Genomic DNA, 21,698 nt, shown 5'->3' with positions numbered 1-21,698 from the left:
ACCCCACCCCCTCCCCATATCCTCAAGTCCATTCTCTAGTAGGTCTGTGTCTTTATTCCCGTCTTGCCACTAGGTTCTTCATGGCTTTTTTTTTTTCCTTAGATTCCATATATATGTGTTAGCATACTGTATTTGTTTTTCTCTTTCTGACTTACTTCACTCTGTATGACAGACTCTAACTCCATCCACCTCATTACAAATACCTCCATTTCATTTCTTTTTATGGCTGAGTAATATTCCATTGTATATATGTGCCACATCTTCTTTATCCATTCATCTGTCGATGGACACTTAGGTTGCTTCCATGTCCTGGCTATTGTAAATAGAGCTGCAATGAACATTTTGGTACATGACTCTTTTTGAACTATGGTTTTCTCAGGGTATATGCCCAGTAGTGGGATTGCTGGATCGTATGGTAGTTCTATTTGTAGTTTTTTAAGGAACCTCCATACTGTTCTCCATAGTGGCTGTATCAATTTACATTCCCACCAACAGTGCAAGAGAGTTCCCTTTCCTCCACACCCTCTCCAGCATTTATTGTTGCTAGATTTTTTGATGATGGCCATTCTGACCGGTGTGAGATGATATCTCATTGTAGTTTTGATTTGCATTTCTCTAATGATTAATTATGTTGAGCATTCTTTCATGTGTCTGTAGGCCATCTGTATATCTTCTTTGGAGAAATGTCTATTTAGGTCTTCTGCCCATTTTTGAATTGGGTTGTTCGTTTTTTTGTTATTGAGCTGCATGAGCTGCTTGTAAATCTTGGAGATTAATCCTTTGTCAGTTGCTTCATTTGCAAATATTTTCTCCCATTCTGATGGTTGTCTTTTGGTCTTGTTTATGGTTTCCTTTGCTGTGCAAAAGCTTTTAAGTTTCATTAGGTCCCATTTGTTTATTTGTGTTCTTATTTCCATTTCTCTGGGAGCTGGGTCAAAAAGAATCTTGCTGTGATGTATGTCATAGAGAGTTCTGCCTATGTTTTCCTCTAAGAGTTTGATAGTGTCTGGTCTTACACTTAGGTCTTTAATCCATTTGGAGTTTATTTTTGTGCATGGTGTCAGGGAGTGTTCTAATTTCATACTTTTACATGTATCTGTCCAATTTTCCCAGCACCACTTATTGAAGAGGCTGTCTTTTCTCCACTGTATATGCTTGCCTCCTTTATCAAAGATAAGGTGACCATATGTGCGTGGGTTTATCTCTGGGCTTTCTATCCTGTTCCATTGATCAATATTTCTGATTTTGTGCCAGTACCATACTGTCTTGATTACTGTAGCTTTGTAATATAGTCTGAAGTCAGGGAGCCTGATTCCCCCAGCTCCATTTTTCGTTCTCAAGATTGCTTTGGCTATTCGGGGTCTTTTGTGTTTCCATACAAATTGTGAAATTTTTTGTTCTAGTTCTGTGAAAAATGCCAGTGGTAGTTTGATAGGGATTGCATTGAATCTGTAGATTGCTTTGGGTAGTAGAGTCATTTTCACAATGTTGATTCTTCCAATCCAGGAACATTGTATATCTTTCCATCTATTTGTATCATCTTTCATTTCTTTCATCAGTGTCTTATAATTTTCTGCATACAGGTCTTTTGTCTCCTTAGGTAGGTTTATTCCTAGATATTTTATTCTTTTTGTTGCAATGGTAAACGGGAGTGTTTTCTTAATTTCACTTTCAGATTTTTCGTCATTAGTGTATAGAAATGCAAGAGATTTCTGTGCATTAATTTTATATCCTGCTACTTTACCAAATTCATTGATTAGCTCTAGGAGTTTTCTGGTAGCATCTTTAGGATTCTCTATGTATAGTATCATGTCATCTGCAAACAGTGACAGCTTTACTTCTTCTTTTCCGATTTGGATTCCTTTTATTTCTTTTTCTTCTCTGATTGCTGTGTCTAAAACTTCCAAAACTATGTTGAATAATAGTGGTGAGAGTGGGCAACCTTGTCTTGTTCCTGATCTTAGTGGAAATGGTTTCAGTTTTTCACCATTGAGGACAATGTTGGCTGTGGGTTTGTCATATATGGCCTTTATTATGTTGAGGAAAGTTCCCTCTATGCCTACTTTCTGCAGGGCTTTTATCATAAATGGGTGTTGAATTTTGTCGAAAGCTTTCTCTGCATCTATTGAGATGATCATATGGTTTTTCTCCTTCAATTTGTTAATATGGTGTATCACATTGATTGATTTGCGTATGTTGAAGAATCCTTGCATTCCTGGGATAAACCCCACTTGATCATGGTGTATGATCCTTTTAATGTGCTGTTGGATTCTGTTTGCTAGTATTTTGTTGAGGATTTTTGCATCTATGTTCATCAGTGATATTGGCCTGTAGTTTTCTTTCTTTGTGACATCTTTGTCTGGTTTTGGTATCAGGGTGATGGTGGCCTCGTAGAATGAGTTTGGGAGTATTCCTCCCTCTGCAATATTTTGGAAGAGTTTGAGAAGGATAGGTGTTAGCTCTTCTCTAAATGTTTGATAGAATTCACCTGTGAAGCCATCTGGTCCTGGGCTTTTGTTTGTTGGAAGGTTTTTAATCACAGTTTCAATTTCAGTGCTTGTGATTGGTCTGTTCATATTTTCTATTTCTTCCTGGTTCAGTCTCGACAGTTTGTGCATTTCTAAGAATCTGTCCATTTCTTCCAGGTTGTCCATTTTATTGGCGTAGAGTTGCTTGTAGTAATCTCTCATGATCTTTTGTATTTCTGCAGTGTCAGTGGTTACTTCTCCTTTTTCATTTCTAATTCTATTGATTTGAGTCTTCTCCCTTTTTCTCTTGATGAGTCTGGCTAATGGTTTATCAATTTTGTTTATCTTCTCAAAGAACCAGCTTTTAGTTTTATTGATTTTTGCTATTGTTTCCTTCATTTCTTTTTCATTTATTTCTGACCTGATCTTTATGATTTCTTTCCTTCTGCTAGCTTTGGGGTTTTTTTGTTCTTCTTTCTCTAATTGCTTTAGGTGCAAGGTTAGGTTGTTTATTCAAGATGTTTCCTGTTTCTTGAGGTAGGCTTGTATTGCTATAAACTTCCCTCTTAGCAGTGCTTTTGCTGCGTCCCATAGGTTTTGGGTCGTCGTATCTCCATTGTCATTTGTTTCTAGGTATTTTTTGATTTCCCCTTTGATTTCTTCAGTGATCACTTCGTTATTAAGTAGTGTATTGTGTAGCCTCCATGTGTTTGTATTTTTTACACATCTTTTCCTGTAATTGATATCTAGTCTCATAGCGTTGTGGTCGGAAAAGATACTTGATACGATTTCAATTTTCTTAAATTTACCAAGGCTTGATTTGTGACCCAAGATATGATCTATCCTGGAGAATGTTCCATGCGCACTTGAGAAAAATGTGTATTCTGTTGTTTTGGGGTGGAATGTCCTATAAATATCAATTAAGTCCATCTTGTTTAATGTATCATTTAAAGCTTGTGTTTCCTTATTTATTTTCATTTTGGATGATCTGTCCATTGGTGAAAGTGGGGTGTTAAAGTCCCCTACTATGATTGTGTTGCTGTCAATTTCCCCTTTTATGGCTGTTAGTATTTGCCTTATGTATTGAGGTGCTCCTATGTTGGGTGCATAAATATTTACAATTGTTATACCTTCCTCTTGGATCGATCCCTTGATCATTATATAGTGTCCTTCTTTGTCTCTTATAATATTCTTTATTTTAAAGTCTATTTTGTCTGATATGAGAATTGCTACTGCAGCTTTCTTTTGATTTCCATTTGCATGGAATATCTTTTTCCATCCCCTCACTTTCAGTCTGTATGTGTCTCTAGGTCTGAAGTGGGTCTCTTGTAGACAGCATATATATGGGTCTTGTTTTTGTATCCATTCAGCCAGTCTGTGTCTTTTGGTGGGAGCATTTAATCCATTTACATTGAAGGTAATTATCGATATGTATGTTCCTATTCCCATTTTCTTAAATGTTTTGGGTTTGTTATTGTAGGTGTTTTCCTTCTCTTGTGTTTCTTGCCTAGAGAAGTTCCTTTAGCATTTGTTGTGAAGCTGGTTTGGTGGTGCTGAACTCTCTCAGCTTTTGCTTGTCTGTAAAGGTTTTAATTTCTCCATCACATCTGAATGAGATCCTTGCTGGGTAGAGTAATCTTGGTTGTAGGTTTTTCTCCTTCATCACTTTAAGTATATCCTGCCACTCCCTTCTGGCTTGCAGAGTTTCTGCTGAAAGATCAGATGTTAACCTTATGGGGATTCCCTTGTGTGTTATTTGTTGTTTTTCCCTTGCTGCTTTTAATATGTTTTCTTTATATTTAATTTTTGACAGTTTGATTAATATGTGTCTTGGCGTGTTTCTCCTTGGGTTTATCCTGTATGGGACTCTCTGTGCTTCCTGGACTTGATTAACTATTTCCTTTCCCATATTAGGGAAGTTTTCAACTATAATCTCTTCAAATATTTTCTCAGTCCCTTTCTTTTTCTCTTCTTCTTCTGGGACCCCTATAATTCGAATGTTGGTGCGTTTAATGTTGTCCCAGAGGTCTCTGAGACTGTCCTCAGTTCTTTTCATTCTTTTTTCTTTATCCTGCTCTGCAGTAGTTATTTCCACCATTTTATCTTCCAGGTCACTTATCCTTTCTTCTGCCTCAGTTATTCTGCTATTGATCCCATCTAGAGTATTTTTAATTTCATTTATTGTGTTTTTCATCGTTGCTTGGTTCCTCTTTAGTTCTTCTACGTCCTTGTTAAATGTTTCTTGCATTTTGTCTATTCTATTTCCCAGATTTTGGATCATCCTTACTATCATTATTCTGAATTCTTTTTCAGGTAGACTACCTATTTCCTCTTCATTTGTTAAGTCTGGTGTGTTTTGACCCTGTTCCTTCATCTGCTGTGTGTTTTTCTGTCGTCTCATTTTGCTTATCTTACTGTGTTTGGGGTCTCCTTTTCACAGGCTGCAGGTTCGTAGTTCCCGTTGTTTTTGGTATCTGTCCCCAGTGGCTAAGGTTGGTTCAGTGGGTTGTGTAGGCTTCCTGGTGGAGGGGACTATTGCCTGTGTTCTGGTGGATGAGGTTGAATCTTGTCTTTCTGGTGGGCACGTCCACGTCTGGTGGTGTGTTTTGGGGTGTCTGTGGCCTTATGATTTTAGGCAGCCTCCCTGCTAATGGATGGGGCTGTGTTCCTGTCTTGCTAGTTGTTTGGCATAGGGTGTCCAGCCCTGTAGCTTGCTGGTCGTTGAGTGAAGCTGGGTCTTGATGTTGAGATGGAGATCTCTGAGAGATTTTTGCCATTTGGTATTACGTGGAGCTGGTAGGTCTCTTGTGGACCAGTGTCCTGAAGTTGGCTCTCCCACCTCAGAGGCACAGCCCTGATGCCTGGCTGGAGCACCAAGAGCCTTTCATCCACACAGCTCAGAATATAAGGGAGAAAAAAATAGAAAGAAAAAAAGAGGATAAAATAAAATAAAATAAAGCTATTATAATAAAAAATAAGGAAAAAAATTATGAAGAATAAATGTATTCAGAAAAAAATTTTTTTTAATTTTTAAAAATAGATTTATTAATTTTTTATAGTAAAAAATAAGAAAAAAATTTTTAAGGAAAAAATTTATTAAGAAAAAAAATTTTAATTTTTTAAAATAAAAATATGAAAAAACTTATTAAAAAATTTTTTAATTTCTAAAAATAGAAAATACAGAAAAAATTATTAAGAAAACATATATTAGGAAAAAAAAATTTTTTTAAGTAAAAAAAAAAAAAATGGACGGACCTAACCCTAGGACTGATGGTGAAAGCAAAGCTATACAGACAAAATCTCACCCAGAAGCATACACATATACACTCACAAAAAAAGGAAAAGGGGAAATTAATATATCCTGCTCCTAAAGTCCACCTTTTGAATTTGGGATGATTCGTTGTCTATTCAGGTATTCAACAGATGCAGGCACATCAAGTTGTTTGTGGAGCTTTAATCCGCTGCTTCTGAGGCTGCTGGGAGAGATTTCCCTTTCTCTTCTTTGTTCGTACAGCTCCCAGCGTTCAGCTTTGGATTTGGACCCGCCTCTGCATGTACGTCGCCTGAGGGCGTCCGTTCCCCGCCCAGACAGAACGGGGTTAAAGGAGCAGCTGCTTCGGGGGCTCTGGCTCACTCAGGCCGGGGGGAGGGAGCGGTACGGAGGAGGCGGGGTGAGCCTGCGGCGTCAGAGGCATCGTGATGTTGCAGCAGCCTGAGGCGCGCCGTGTGTTCTCCCGGGGAAGTTGTCCCCGGATCACGGGAGCCTGGTAGTGGCGAGCTGCACCGGCTCCCGGGAGGGGCAGTGTGGAGAGTGACCTGTGCTTGCACACAGGCTTCTTGGTGGCGGCAGCAGCAGCCTTAGCGTTTCCTACCAGTCTCTGGGGTCCGCGCTGATGGCCGCGGCTCGCGCCCGTCTCTGGGGTCCGCGCTGTTAGCCGCGGCTCGCGCCCGCCTCTGGAGTTCGTCTAGGCGGCGCTCTGAATCCCCTCTCCTTGCGCGCCGCGAAACAAAGAGGCAAGAAAAAGTCTCTTGCCTCTTCGGCGGCTGCAGACCTCCTCTCCGGCTCCCTCCCGGCTCGCCGCGGCACGCCAACCCCTTCAGGCTGTGTTCACGCCGCCAACCCCAGTCCTCTCCCTGCGATCCGACCGAAGCCCACGCCTCAGCTCCCAGCCCCGCCTGCCCCAGCGGGTGAGCAGACAAGCCTCTCGGGCTGGTGAGCGCTGCTCGGCGCTGAGCCTCTGTGCGGGAATCTCTCCGTTTTTCCCTCTGCGCCCCTGTTGCTGTGGGATCCGCGCTGATAGCCGCGGCTCGCACCTGTCTCTGGATTTCGTTTAGGCAGCGCTCTGAATCCCCTCTCCTTGCGCGCCGCGAAACAAAGAGGCAAGAAACAGTCTCTTGCCTCTTCGGCAGCTGCAGACTTTTTCCCAGACTCCCTCCCGGCTAGCACCAAAGCCCGAGCCTCAGCTCCCAGCCCCCGCCCGCCCCGGCGGGTGAGCAGACAAGCCTCTCAGGCTGGTGAGTGCTGGTTGGCGCCAAGCCTCTGTGCGGGAGTCTCTCCGCTTTGCCCTCCGCACCCCTGTGGCTGCGCTCTCCTCTGCAGCTCCGAAGCTTCCCCCCTCTGCCACCCGCAGTCTCTGCCCGCAAAGGGGCTTCCTAGTGCCTGGAAACCTTTCCTCCTTCACGACTCCCTCCCACTGGCGCAGGTCCCGTCCCTATTCTTTTGTCTCTGTTATTTCTTTTTTCTTTTACCCTACCCAAGTACATGGGGATTTTCTTGCCTTTTGGGAGGTCTGACGTCTTCTGCCAGCGTTCAGTGGGTGTTCTGTAGGAGCAGTTCCACGTGTAGATGTATTTCTACTGTATCTGTGGGAAGGAAGGTGATCTCCGCATCTTACTCTTCCACCATCTTGCCCCTACTCCTCAATTCAATGTATTTTTAAATTTCCTTTGAGATTTCCTCTTTGACCTTTGGGCTACTTAGAAGCATGTTGCTTAGATTTCAAGCATTTGGTGATTTTCCTGTTATCTTTTAGTTATTGACTTTTAGTTAGATTCCACTATTGCCAGTGAACACATTCTGTATGATTTTAATGTTTTATGGCCCAGCATATGGTTTATCTTGGTATTCGTTCTGTGCAAGCTTGAAAAGAATGTATATTCTTCTACTGTTGGATGGACTGCTCTCTGCGTGTTGATTAGAACCTGTTGGTTGATGATGTTTTTAAGTTCATTTTTACCCTTGCCAATTTTCTGTCTATTAATACTATCATTTGCTGAGAGGGGAGTGTTGACATCCCCAAGTATAAATGTGGATTTGTCTATTTCTCCTTTCAGTTCTATCAGTTTTTACTTCATGTATTTTGAGACTCTGTTGTCTGATGCATACACAATTAGGATTTCTATGTCTTCTTTGTGGATTTACCCTTTTATTATGATATAATGTCTTTATCCTTGGTAATTTTCTTTGCTGTGAAGTCAAGTTTATATGATGTTTATAGAACTATTCCTGCTTTCTTTTGATTCATGTTTGCGTGGCATATCTTTCTTTCTTTCTATTTATCTACTTATATTGTTATGTTTGAAGTTTCTTGTAGACAGCATATAATTGGGTATGCCAAACTCTGTCTTTTGATTTGTATATTTAGATCATTTACATTTAATGTAATTAGTAATAAGTTAAAGCTTATGTCTGCTGTTTTGTTTTTGTTTCTCTTTGTTCTTTCTGTTTCTCACTTCTCCATTTTCTTTTTCCTTGCTTTATATAGGTTACTTGGACATATTTTAGAAATCCATTTTGATTTATCCATGTATTTTATTCTTAGAGTATCTCTTTGTATAGCTTTTTAGTGGTTTCTCAAGATATTACATTACATATACATAATTTATCACAGTCTACTGGTGTTCAATTGAACTATAGAAATCTTACCTCTCTTTATGTCCTGTTACCCTCATCCATGTATAATTGCCTTACATATTTTCTAATACATTTAGACTGGCTTATAATACATCAGACAGTATTTTTTTTTTTTTAATCAGAACATTTTAAACCCCACATTTGTTTTATTTATTTTTTTTATTTTTGGCTGTGTTGGGTCTTCGTTTCTGTGCGAGGGCTTTCTCTAGTTGTGGCAAGGGGGGGCCACTCTTCATCGCGGTGCACGGGCCTCTCACTATTGCGGCCTCTCTTGTTGTGGGGCACAGGCTCCAGATGCGCAGGCTCAGTAGTTGTGGCTCACGGGCCTAGTTGCTCCGCGGCATGTGGGATCTTCCCAGACCAGGGTTCGAACCCGTGTCCCCTGCATTAGCAGGCAGATTCTCAACCACTGCGCCACCAGGGAAGCCCCATCAGACAGTATTATAATTTTTGCTTCAACTATCAAACATAACTTTGAAGATTCAAGAAGATGAGAAAAATCTATCATATTCACCCATAATTTTTCTTTTTCTGTTCTTTCTTTCTTTCTTTCTGATGTTCCAAGACTTCTTGTTTTATCAATTCCTTTCTGTTCAGAGAAATTCATTTAGCCAGTATTTTAGGGTAGTTCAGTTGATGACAAATTCTCTTAGTTTTTCTTCATCTGAGAATATTTCTCCCATTCATTCCTGAAGGGTATTTTTGCTAGATAAAGAACTCTGGGTTTGAAGTCCTTTTATTTCAGCACTTGAAAAATAGTGTACCACTTCCTTCTGGCCTCCATGGTTTCTGATGAGAAATCTGGTCTTATGTGAATTTTTTCCCCTATAGGTAAGGTGTCATTTCTCTCCTCTTGCTTCCAAGATTTCTTGTTTTTAGCTTTCAGAGTTTGACTAGATGTGCTTAGGTGTAGATTTCTTTGGGCTTATTTTGTTTCATGTCTGCTTAACTTCTTGAATTTGTAAGCTTATGTTGTTGTTGTTTACCAATTTGAGAAATTTTCAGCAATTATTTCTTTGAATACTTTTCAGCCGTACCATTTTTCTTCTCTCCTTCCAGGATTCCTATGAGAAGAATGTTAGAGCTTTTGTTAAAGTCTCATAAGTCCTTGTTATTTTTTTTTAGTTTACTGTCTCTCTGTTTTTCAGATTGGTTAATTTCTGTTGTTCTAACTTCCAGTTCACTAATTCTTTCCTCTGTTCTCTCCATTCTGCTTTTGAGCCACTTCATTGAGTTTTAAAATTTTTATTTTTTTTTTAGTTCTAAAAATGCATTCAGACCTTCTTTATATTTTCTGCATCTGTTCACAGTTATTGAGGCATTTTTATTAAGGATACTTTAAAATTCTTGTCAGGTAGTTCTAACACCTGTGTCTCAATGTTGGCATCTGTTGATTGTTTTTTCTCATTGTAGTTGAGAATTTCCTAGTTTTTGTATGATGAGTGATTTTTTTATATTGAATCCTGGACATTTTGGTTATTACGTTGTGAAATTTGGATCTTACTTAAATTTTTAGTATAGCAGGCATCCTGTGACACCATTCCAATGAGGAAAGAGGGATATCACCTCATAGTGTCACGTGGTGTTAAAAGTCCAGGTTCCTCACTTGACTTCCATTGACACTGGTGGTAGAGAGGTGCTTTGTTGCTGCTGGGTAAGGTGGGAGTCGAGGCTCTCTATTGTGCATCCACTAATAGCAGTCTGGCTGGGAGTGGAGGAGTGCCTCATTACTCCTCACATGGCCTCCCTGACACTGTTGGGGGGTGGTGCCTTGTTACTACTGGGTGTTGGCAAAAGACCTGACTCTGTGCTAGGCCTTATCTGATACCAGCTCAGCAGGAAATGAGAGGGATGTCAATACCTATGGGTGGGGGTGGAAGACCAGGTTTCCCACATGGTCTCCATTGATTCCACAAGGAGGGACTCCTTATTACCATTCACTAGGGATAAAAGTCCCGTATCCTTTCTTAGCCTTCATTGGAACCTCCCTGGCAGAAGAATTGGGGTGACTTATTACAGCCTGGTGAGGCGAGAATTCTAGTTTCCTCACTTGGCTTTTGATGGCAGAGCTGTGGATAGGGGTCACCATTTTTCTATATTTCTGGCTGGAGTAGAGTGGTTATTATGTAATTTAAAAAAATCTTCATAGTTTACCCCTTTTCTGAATCTTTGGCTGGATTGGGAAGGCTTTCCTTAAGGGAATTATTTGTCTGTGCCTGTTGTTATTTCTAGGTTGCCTGCTGCTTCAGCACCCAGTTTGGGATATATGAGGAGAGGAAAAAAAAAACACAGGGAACTCATTGCTCAGAAGTACCCATGCCTCTAGTTGCTGAAATATTTCTTTAGTTCTAATGTGCAAATTGGCTTGCTTCTGTGCTTTTTCTTCCCTTGGGGCTTAGGTTTTCGTATTCTCAGGTTTTCTAGGTCAGTTGTCATTTTTCCTTCTGCTTCCAATTTTTCAAAATTTTCTGTTTAGCGTCTCTTCTCCTGATTACTTTGTCCTTGTAGATTTATTTCTAAAAATTATTTTATTTTATTTTATTAGGTTTTCATGAAGGATATGCATTTTATTTTTAAGGATCTATTATAAGTTGCAATTCTTCAAAAGTGTTTCCTTTGTGTGAGGTTTTTATTGAAAATATTTTAGATCCACTCTTCATGCCAATGGCTCCATAGCATTGTGTCAGTCAAGGTTCATTAGGAGATAGAAACCGTACAAGTTACTTTTTTTTTTTTTTTTTTTTTTTTTTTAAATTTTTATTTATTTATTTATTTATGGCTGTGTTGGGTCCTCGTTTCTGCGCGAGGGCTTTCTCTAGTTGTGGCAAGTGGGGACCACTCTTCATCGCGGTGCGCGGGCCTCTCACTATCGCGGCCTTTCTTGTTGCGGAGCACAGGCTCCAGACGCGCAGGCTCAGCAATTGTGGCTCACGGGGCCAGTTACTCCGCGGCATGTGGGATCCTCCCAGACCAGGGCTCGAACCCGTGTCCCCTGCACTAGCAGGCAGATTCTCAACCACTGCGCCACCAGGGAAGCCCCGTACAAGTTACTTTAATGGAGGAAATTCAACGTAAAGAATTGTTGACTAGATATTTAGAACTGAGAAAAGACATAAAAAGAACATGATGGTATCATGGAAATAGCAATTGCAAGAAGTAGCTACCATTCCTAGTTTTGGAAGAAGAAAGGAAAGAAGATAGAATGATTAAAACTTGGATGATTTTAGAAGGGACTCCATCATATTGAAATCCTGGCCTCACAGTTGGAGGGGCTTGTCAGATGGTGCTGATGTCTCTAAGCTCAGAGGAGGGGTCTATGAGGCTGGGACTCAGCCCACCGAGGAGGGGAATGATGGCTGGCTCTTCCAGGGTCTCTGAGGGCACATAATAGGCAGATTCTGCAAGTGTTGGTAACACTGCAAAATAGATTCAACTGAGGCTACGGAAACAAATCACTGTTGCTTGGCTGAAGAAGCAAGCCTGGGGTGATGCTGAGAGAAACAAGAGGCGTACAAGAAGCCAAAAATGAGCAAATGGGAAAAGGTAGGCCCCTTGTTTATCCTCCATTTTTGAGGTCTTCCTCTAATACCTCCCATTTGCAGAAGTATGATTTGCAGAGTTCTGCCGCAGAATGAGAAAGCAGAGTATAGAAGTTGGATTTGAACCTAACAGACAATAACTTAAAAACTAATATAATTATCTTTATTTTTATCTTAAAATATTTTCATTCCTGAATTATTCAGATAATTACTTATGTTTTCTAACTTGTTTTACTTGAAGATACTATCTTATTTGTTTTGCACAATACATTTATGATGTAGAAGCGGTAATAATCTTCTTATTTTACCTATGTGAAACTAGAGCCACAGTGAAATTCAGTGATGTCCAAAACCACATAGCTGAAACCAAAACTCAGGTCCTCTGGATCCTGTACCAGTGCATTCAGTATGCATTTGGTAATTTTATCTAGTCTTATGGCTTAAATAACTTCTCTCTTATAAATGTATTCTCTAAAATGTATGTTTTCACTCCAGACTTCTCCTTAATTCCAGATCATTGTCCAGATGTCTATTTTACATCTTCACTTGGATGCCTAATAGGCATCTCATCTTGATATGTCTGAAAAGAGCTCAGAGCGTTCCACCTTGAAACTCATTCTTCTGGCAATCTTTCCCACTTCAGTCAACAACAGTCTTGCTCTTCTAGTTCTCAGGCCAAAGATCTTGGAGCCGTCCCTTCCTCTTCTATTTATCTCTTGTCTTCTAGTCAATCTACCAGCAAATCTTGAAAAGTATAATCAGGTTCCAATATCTTCTCACAGCCTCCATTTCTATTCGTCTCATCTAAGCCATCACCATCTCTTGCCTGGATTATTTCGACAACTTCCTATTAAGATTCCCAGTTTCCTCTGTAGTCCCTTTTTTGTTTATTTTTAAGAAACGAAATTAGGCAGCCAGTGTAATCCTACTAAATTTTAAGTCTGAACATTTTGCTATGTGGCTCAAAATCTTCCAGTGTCTTTTCGTTTTACTCAGAGTAAAAGTCAAAGTCATTTTGGGACCCATCAAGCCCTATGTAATCCAGCTCACCAGGAGTTGGTTGCCCTGAACAAGTGCACAACTACAGAGGGTGTCACCATATAGAATAGGATGAGTCATAACAGAAGCCCACCACTTCCTCCTTTTATCTCTCTGACTTTCCTTTCTACTACTTCTCTTTTTATTTATTCTGTTCCAATCACCTCGACATACTTGCTAGTACTCAAACTTGCCAAATACTCTTCACAGCCATTGCCCTGCTGTTCTCTGTGCTTTCCCGTCAGAGATACGCATGGCTTCTTCTGTGCATTCTACAGGTTTTAACATAAAAGTATTGTCTCAGTAATTCTTACTCTGGCCTATTTAAAAATGCAACAAGTCCTGCTTCCTGTAGACCCTATTCCTTTTTCCTGATTTATTTTTTCATAGCACTTAACCCCTTACAACACACTGTATGTTAAATGTTATTTATTTGTTTTCTGCCCCCATTCAACTGAACTATAATGTCTTAAAAGAAGGATTTTTGTCTAGTTTATAAGTGGTGTGCTCCAATACCTAGGACTGAGCATAACACATAGTAGGTATTCATAATATTTTAATATTTCACTATAGGATGTAGTAATCTCATATTACTATCTCCATAATCTGTGAAAATTTGATCTGCCTTACTATAAACGAAAAAGAATTTGTAACTTTAAGTTCTAAAAAAGAATGAGAATCTGTACCAAGTTGCTAATTTAATCTGGTAAGGCATGGAATTTATAAGACAGAAGTTAAATTGAATTGAAAATTACATATTTGTGATAGTAAATCTGTGTCATATTGCCAAATTTGAATAATATTTAAAACTCTTATGGAAGATTGCTTTATCCACCACCCATCACAGTTTGGAGCTACCATGGCTACTTAGTCAATGCGAATCCAATAAAAGAGCAAAAATATTATTCTATGCTTTCCAGGAGACTAGTTTTTGCACCTTTTTTAAGAAAGTGTATCTGCATGCAATTTTAGGATGCATTAGTAAAAACAAAGAAATTAGGAAAGAAAAATGTTTTGAGCCAAAAATATGTTATGTCACTGGGAAATTTAGCATACTGATAAAGCTATGGTTTGGCATTGACTTTAATTTTTGGTTTTTAAGGATTACTAATAGAATGAAATAAAAAGTTGCATCGCTTGCTTTGACAAAGACACACATTTAAAAGGAATGACAAAATGCAATGCAAATTTCATGGTGAACTTTGGAATTACAGGATGTTGCCATGATTGATGTGCCAAGCTTGTTAGTATTCCCAGCCCAGTTGCTACATAAACAATCTTACCTCTTGCCCTGTGATTCTGGTATTACTAATTGAAAATATATGGGTAATCTGCCTTGAATGGATTATAAGAAATAAAGGAAACAATGACCTATAGAATGCAGTCTCATTTTCCTGTTGATAATATCAAGCAAATGAAACAGTACAAAGAGGAAAATATATAAAAATCCATCTTTTGGGGGTCAGAAATAGGGAAAAATATAATAAGCTCTAGAATGTATTCAGGACATCACAAATAAGGCATCATAAAGCATCCAGCACACTTAGGTGTGGCACTGTTATAGGGCTTGTGCTAGTAATTTATGTTAAGCCAAAAATTAACACTAGAAAAATAAATTTCTCTGGACACTATCTTTGTAACTGCACTCATTATATAACTTGCATTTCTTAAACTACTACTGGTTTGGTAAGGTGAATTTAATTAGAAAGGAATCTACCAGAAATAAATGTCTAATAAGTGATAAATGAGATTATTAATGCTTTGGGGAAGATAGGAAATGTGTACTGCTGAGAGGGTTAGTTGGCCTCAGCGAATGTTCTTTTTTACCATGTTGTTTCCAGATGTGGGCAGTAATGAGTGTGCTAACCATGTCAGTTTTCACTGACCTGGCTTCAGTTTCACACCGTAAGAGCTTTGTTTTGTTAAGACAGAGATGCTGCTACACTTCAGAAAACCAGGGGGTTCGTCTGATGGTAGAAAAGGCATAGTCAGCTTGTCTTTCTCATGTTTACAAGAGGCTTTAGAGAGGGCCAAATGAGAGGGAAAAAAATCCTTTGACTGTAGACACTTCTCTTTGTTCAGTTTTGTGATGAATTGTATACTTGCTGCACATGGTTGCCTCTCAGAAATGTATTAGCATTAGGTGCTGATAAAGTAATCAGGAGAAATTCTGTATCCCAGCATCCCTTTTAAAATTTGTATTCAATTTAACAGCAGATAAAATTGCTCTATCTTTTTTTCCCCAAAATTTTAGTTCAGCTTTAATCAATTTTTTTTTAGTAGTAGCTTAATTTCCATGATAAAAAGAGTCTCTCTTTTTCTGTTAATTGATTTTTATACTTCACTTCGTGGATAGGAAAATACATTTGGTTCTTCCTCCTTGGACCACACAGCCCTGCATGTGACTATTCATAAGGAACTAGAAGTAGGAATGGGTGAAGATTATAACTGGGAAGCCAATTGGGAGATGGTGGGGTGGGGTGGGATTAAGGATGTGGGCAGAGTAATAATTGCCAGGTAAGGTGCCAGGAGGACGGGGGAAGTCTGAAAGTCAAAAGGGATGAACCCATGACCCAAGCTATCATGGCAACAGGGGTGAATCCAGGGTAGGAGTCAAGAAATCAAAGTGAGTCAAATCCAAGGGGCCATCCAAAGCCACCACATAGCAAGGGTGTATACATGGAGATTGGTGAGGGGCATGTACTGTAAATCTGGTTGGTGATTCTTCTCAACTGCTCCCTGAACATACATTTTTGTACCTGGAGTGTTTTAAAGATATCCTATGTCTTCTTGACACCACCTAGTGAGCGGGGACTCCAGGCCCTCCCTCCAAGTCCTCCATCCACTCTGTTACTCTGTTTCCGGGTGCTCTTCTGGGTCATAGGTGTGCTCTGTATGGACACTTGGAGGCATCTTTTAGCAAAAGCTGCTTCAGATTCCTTCTCTAGCCCCTGCTGCTCCTGTCCGGTTCTCTTGGCAACACTCTGCAGCTACTCTGCCTCATCTCTGTCCTTCTTGAGGTGAATGAGGGTTATGCCCTGACCTGTGATGATAACAAATTAGTAGGTTTTCCAAGGATTGCCTAGTTAGATATCGGTGCCTTTTGACTATTCTCAGATCTGTATTCTTGTATATAAACTTCAGAATCAGTTTGATAAATAAAAATCCTATGTAATTTTCGTAGAATTTTTTTTAGTCAAAATGAGGGTGAGTCAAGTGATGCATTTATCTAAAGAGCAAAATATAAGGGGGTTCCCAAAAAGCTCAATAATCAAGATAAATAATATTTTAGAAATAAAAATGAATGCTGAAAGTACCTGATAACAAAATATTAAATTTTTTAAATAAAGATCCTATCAGTAATAGTTCCAATGTCAAGCTGTATTGGAGGCAGAGGCAAAATGGAAAGTCAAGGCTGATCCTGTCTTTCATCCTTTCTTGAAAATTTGTACACTTTGTTAATTACTAATTTTTTGATTAATTTTGATTTTTAAGAAACATTGCATTAAAATGTTATTGATCTTGACTACTGAGTTTTTTGGTGTCCTTTTAAATTTGCACTCTTGTGAAGGCCCTCACTTCCCTCACTCCCCTCACCCTGGTGACTTGGGAAGCACATGCATTTATAATTTTATTTAGGGAAAATTAATATAGTTTGTGACTTTGAGTTTCTCAATCATAAATATGGTGTTTATTCAGGACTTCTTTTATGTTCTGCAATAAATATTTTCTATTTCTTCCATGAAGGTCTTGCACACTTAAAAAAATTATTTCTAGTACTTGATTTTTTTTTGCTCTTTTAAGTGCATTTTATTTTTTTGTTATGTTTAAAAATGGTTATTTTTGCAGCTCATTCTTGTATCTAAGCCTTCGTTCCTTCTTTCATTCAATAAACACACCCTGATGCCTTCTATGTGTCAGACATCATTCTTAGTACTTTGATATAGCAGTAAACAAAACTAATGAGGGAAGACCAAAAATATTCAAGTAAGTCAATAAAAAGCAAAGGTCAAGCAATAAAAAGGGTTAGGAAAAAACAAAAACAGGGTGGATTGACAGAAAATGATAAGGGGTGGGGCTGAGATTGGGCTGAGTTGCATGTAATTTGAGACGTGACTGTCAAGAAGGAGGCACATATCTGAAGGTCTAGGAAACATGAGAGAAGCTCCAGAGGATAGCTGAATGACATCAGGATGGAATTTAGACCTCTTGGTCCTTAGGTTTACCCCATTGTCTAGAACCTGAAGCTCCTTATTGTGTTTTTCCCTCATTTTACTTTCTTATTAATTTATTCACTAAACCAAAAATATTTATTGACACTACTGTACACCTTTCTCACTTTCAGCACTAAAACATCTTTGAAAATTAAATTATTGATATACTAGCAATGAAAAATTAGAAATTGAAATTTTAGAAGTATCATTACAATAGCACCAAAAAATGGAACATTTAGGTATAGATTTTACAAAATATGTTCAAGATTTGCATGCTGAGAACAAAAAAATACTGATGAAAGAAATCAAGGAGAGCTATGCCATATTTGTGGACTGGGAGAACCAATTTTGTTCATACCTTAATTGATCATTAGAGTCAGTTTAATGACATTCAGAATCCCTGCAGGACCTTTAATAGAAATTAACAAGCTGATTCTAGAAAAACAAAAGAACTAGAATAGACAAACAACTTTGAAAAAGAAGAACAAGTTTTGAAGACACAAAAAGATGCTCAACATCATTATTCATTAGGGAAGTACAGATTATAACTACAGTCAGATCTCATTATGCACTTATTAGAATGGCTAAGGTTAAAAACAAGCAAAACAACTGACAATCTTAAGTCTTGGTGAGTATGTGGAACAACTCTATTGCTGGTGGGAATTTAAAATGATGCAACCATCTTGGATAATGGTTCGGGAGTTTCTTGTATAGCTCAAATTACCCTTACCATATCATTCAGCTATCCCATTCCTAATCCATACATAAAAACATGTATGTGAATGTTTATAACAGCTGTTATCATAATTACTCTAACCTAGAAACAACCCAAATACTCTTCAACTGGGGACTAAACGAACTGACATATCCATACAATGGAATACAGCTTTTCCTGCTATTCGAAACTAGAGAGTTCCTATGGAACCTTCTGTAAGACAGTCAAAATAGTATAAAGAGAAGAAGCAATTACCTTAGGATACATCTTACTAACGGATACACAAAATAAATTGAGATAAAGCTTAGAGGCTCACAGACACAGTTCAAAGCTACAGCGGCTTGATGCAGAGATGCTGTGTGTAGTTCTGGGGGAGGAGCCTGGGAGGGCCACTCCCTGCTCGGGGCACACGCCGCCTCTGTAATGCCTTGCTGCAAGACAAACGCTGAACACTATATATGCTTTCCACCTCTTTCTGTAAAAGCAGAATTCTTTTTTGAATTTCTTTTGGTTAACGAAAATAGATGCTAATGTAGGTTTTTTTGTAATAGGGAAGAGGTGTAAAGCGAACTTTCAAAATGCGGGGAATACCTGTATTCCTAGACTGTATACCAGTATACAAATTACACAAAACAAACTAGATGAATCTCAAATTCATTATACTAAGGAAGAGAAGCCAAACTTAAATGGCTCCATACTGTATGATTCCAGTTGTATGACATTGTGGAAAAGGTAAAACTATAGAAACAGAAAACATATCTGTCGTTGCCAGGGGCTGGGGGTGAGAGAGGGGTTTATTACAATGAAGCACAGGGGTATTCTTTGGAATGAAGAAACTATTCTATATCTTTTTTTTTTTTTTTAGGAATTCCTTTATTTATTTATTTATTTATTTATTTTTGGCTGTGTTGGGTCTTCGTTTCTGTGCAAGGGCTTTCTCTAGTTGCGGCAAGCGGGGGCCACTCTTCATCGCGGTGCGCGGGCCTCTCACTATAGTGGCCTCTCTTGTTGCGGAGCACAGGCTCCAGACGCGCAGGCTCAGTAGTTGTGGCTCACGGGCCTAGTTGCTCCGCGGCATGTGGGATCTTCCCAGACCAGGGCTCGAACCCGTGTCCCCTGCATTGGCAGGCAAATTCTCAACCACTGCACTACCAGGGAAGCCCTCTATATCTTGATTGTAGTGCTGTTACATGACTATATGTTTGTCAAAACTTGAAGTGTCAATTTTCCAATATGTAAATTATGCCTTAATTAAAAAAAAAAATATAGAGATACTAGAATGTAGGTTTTTGTTTTGTTTTGTTTTGGTGTGTGTATTTATGTAGCAACTTAGTATAATAAAGTTTGGTGATCTGTCAAACTTTATTAAATTTTTTTTTTTTACTATCTGAAATCTAGAGGTCTGGAAACCATTGGTTTAGAACAGTGCATCTCAAAATGTAGTGTCTAGACTAACAGCATCAGCATCTTCTAGGAACTGGATAGAAATGCAAATTCTCCAGCTGCACCACCTACTGAATCAGAAACTTTGAGGGTGGGCTCGGCAGTCTGTTTTAACAGGTCTTTCAGGTGATTTTGATGCACATGAATGTTTGCGGGCCAATGACAGTGTTCCTTTGTTTTATATGGAGTCACTGTAGTACAGGTTTAGGAATAAAACAAAGCTGCTTTGAATTCTGGAACTTTTACTGTGTAAGGTATTTACTGCTTTAGGTTTTGATTTTTCTCATCTCTAGAATGGGGATTTTAATATCTACTTCTTAACATTGTTATTTAAATGGAATAATGTCAGTAAAGTCTTAGCACAGAATCTGAGACACAGCAAAAAGCTCAATGAAGGGTACTTAGTTTTAAATGTTATCTGAGTCACAGTGTTGAATTTTTGCTTTGTCTTTTGATGTGTGCTCAATCAGATTCATCTTAAGCAGGTATTTCAAACTGCTGTCTGGCTATAGCCATTGCATATATACAGGCAAGGGGCTCATAATTCCTAATTGGATGTTTTCCTTTTCCTTAGTATTTTTCCATAGATTTTATGTTTGTTCTTGCTTTTTCATAGATGAAACACTACTTGAACAGAGAGACTGTGGCTGGTACTTTGGAGGCAGAATACAGAAAGTGTATCTTTGTTTGAATATTTATATTTTAGTCATTACTTGGGCATTTGAGAAAATTGTGTCAAAATTAATTTAAATGAAAAATTAACAAGACAGAATACTCAGTGGCAGATATGAGTATCAAACCTTGTTCTTCTGATTCACAATCTATTTCTATAATCATACTACAAGCTTAAAATATTGTTGTGTGTTGTGTGTGTGTGCTGAGGAAGTTGACTGAAAAAAAAAAGAGAAAAACATAGAGAAAAAAAAAGAGAGAACATAGGGAAGAATGTATAACCATCAAAGATGAGCAGATAAACTTTTGAAAAGCGCTATGTCTCAATTTGTAAAATATAGGGAATTAATAATTTTGTGTCAGTTTTATCAGGTTGGAACCACTGATTTCCAGGGAAAATGATTTTTTTTTTGCAGTTAGAGTTGAGAGGTACTTGATATTATCCTTCATTTTCTGTTTCCTGCAGGTGGCAAGTGCTTGCTTAATTATTCATATGGCTCAGTAATGCAACCTCTATACTTGGAGACCTCTTTACTTGGCAGGAGAGACCGGCCAAGATATTTCACCATGTCCTTTTCACTCAGTATTCTGGAGATTTATTCCCTTTTCCTTGATTGGGAAAGTATTAGGGATAACAAATGTATTTCCCTTTTTGAGCATGTTTACTTGCATATCTCACTCAATTGAATTTGAAAATAAAAGTGGAATCTTTTGCAATGATGACTTTAGATTCCACCTTGACTTGTTCTGCCTTGCATGGAACCTGCTAAATGCTGTAACAACAACGACAACAATAATAAATATAATAATAAATGAATACTAGTATAGGAGTTCTATCTCACATAGTATTATCAAACAGAGTGTAAGACCTTCTTGAGGAGAATGTGTTTAGAGGGAGTGGTTGAATTGTCTTCCACACTGGGCAGGTATAAAGAAGCAGTTTCTTTTGGAGAAGGTTCAGTATACTTGGGCACTTGTTTTTTCTTCTCCACAGGGTGGAAAAAAACATACTAAAGAAATGGATATTCCTCCAAACCTTCTTATCAATAGTTGGAGTAGTTTGTCTAATGGGTATCTTTGCTCATTTCTATTTCACTGAGATCTGCAATGCTTTATCATCATTGCAGGTCTTCCATTTGTCTCCCAAGCAGTTCTGGGAAACACTGTACACTTACGAACTTTGTAAGAAAATGTATTCTTCCCATTTGGTGGTGTGGCAGCCAAGGAGGAGAGCTGTTCGGATCTCTTTAAAGAGAGAGCTTGTTCTGCTCCACAGTGCTGGCAGTTGACAGCCTTTCTCTGCAGTGCCTTCAGGATCCTTTTGGGCTTTTTTTCAAGCTGAGGACTCACTTTTCCAAGTGGTCCACAGCCCATGACCGAACATGATGGGACTACCAGGGCTTGGCCATTTCTACTCAACATGAGACTGAGTAGGCAGTCTTCACTTCAGAGCTCTCCACTGTTGGCTTAGATTTAAGCCCATCTATTTGATAGTCTGAGGCTCTCCCTGCCCAGTCTTGCTTCCGCTTTATCGTTCATAAGTGTTACCTCCCAATAAACCACTTGCATTTCTGGCTTCTCAGCATCTGCTTCCTAACTGACACAGGACTGATTGCTGTAAAAATTCAAACAAGATCGTAGTATTTACATGAAAGAATAAAATTCCCTTTCAACAGTGCCTTTTCCATATTTCAC

General features: G+C 38.8%; 1 protein-coding gene across 1 annotated transcript in view; it reads right to left on the bottom strand.

Annotated features, from left to right (window-relative positions):
* LOC118894021 (inosine-5'-monophosphate dehydrogenase 1-like) overlaps nt 1-21,377 on the bottom strand; it is a 97,471-nt gene extending 76,094 nt beyond the window's left edge. The window contains 2 exon segments of the mRNA XM_036849688.1: nt 18,205-18,319; nt 21,179-21,377. Coding sequence (XP_036705583.1) covers nt 18,205-18,319; nt 21,179-21,377 — 314 coding nt within the window.
* Between the last annotated feature and the right edge of the window lie 321 nt (nt 21,378-21,698).

This window comes from Balaenoptera musculus, chromosome 4 (genome assembly GCF_009873245.2).
Source record: "Balaenoptera musculus isolate JJ_BM4_2016_0621 chromosome 4, mBalMus1.pri.v3, whole genome shotgun sequence".
In the NCBI taxonomy this organism is placed as follows: domain Eukaryota; kingdom Metazoa; phylum Chordata; class Mammalia; order Artiodactyla; family Balaenopteridae; genus Balaenoptera; species Balaenoptera musculus.
The sequence above is the reverse complement of the archived record's forward strand: the minus strand, read 5'-3'. Positions and strand labels throughout refer to the sequence as shown.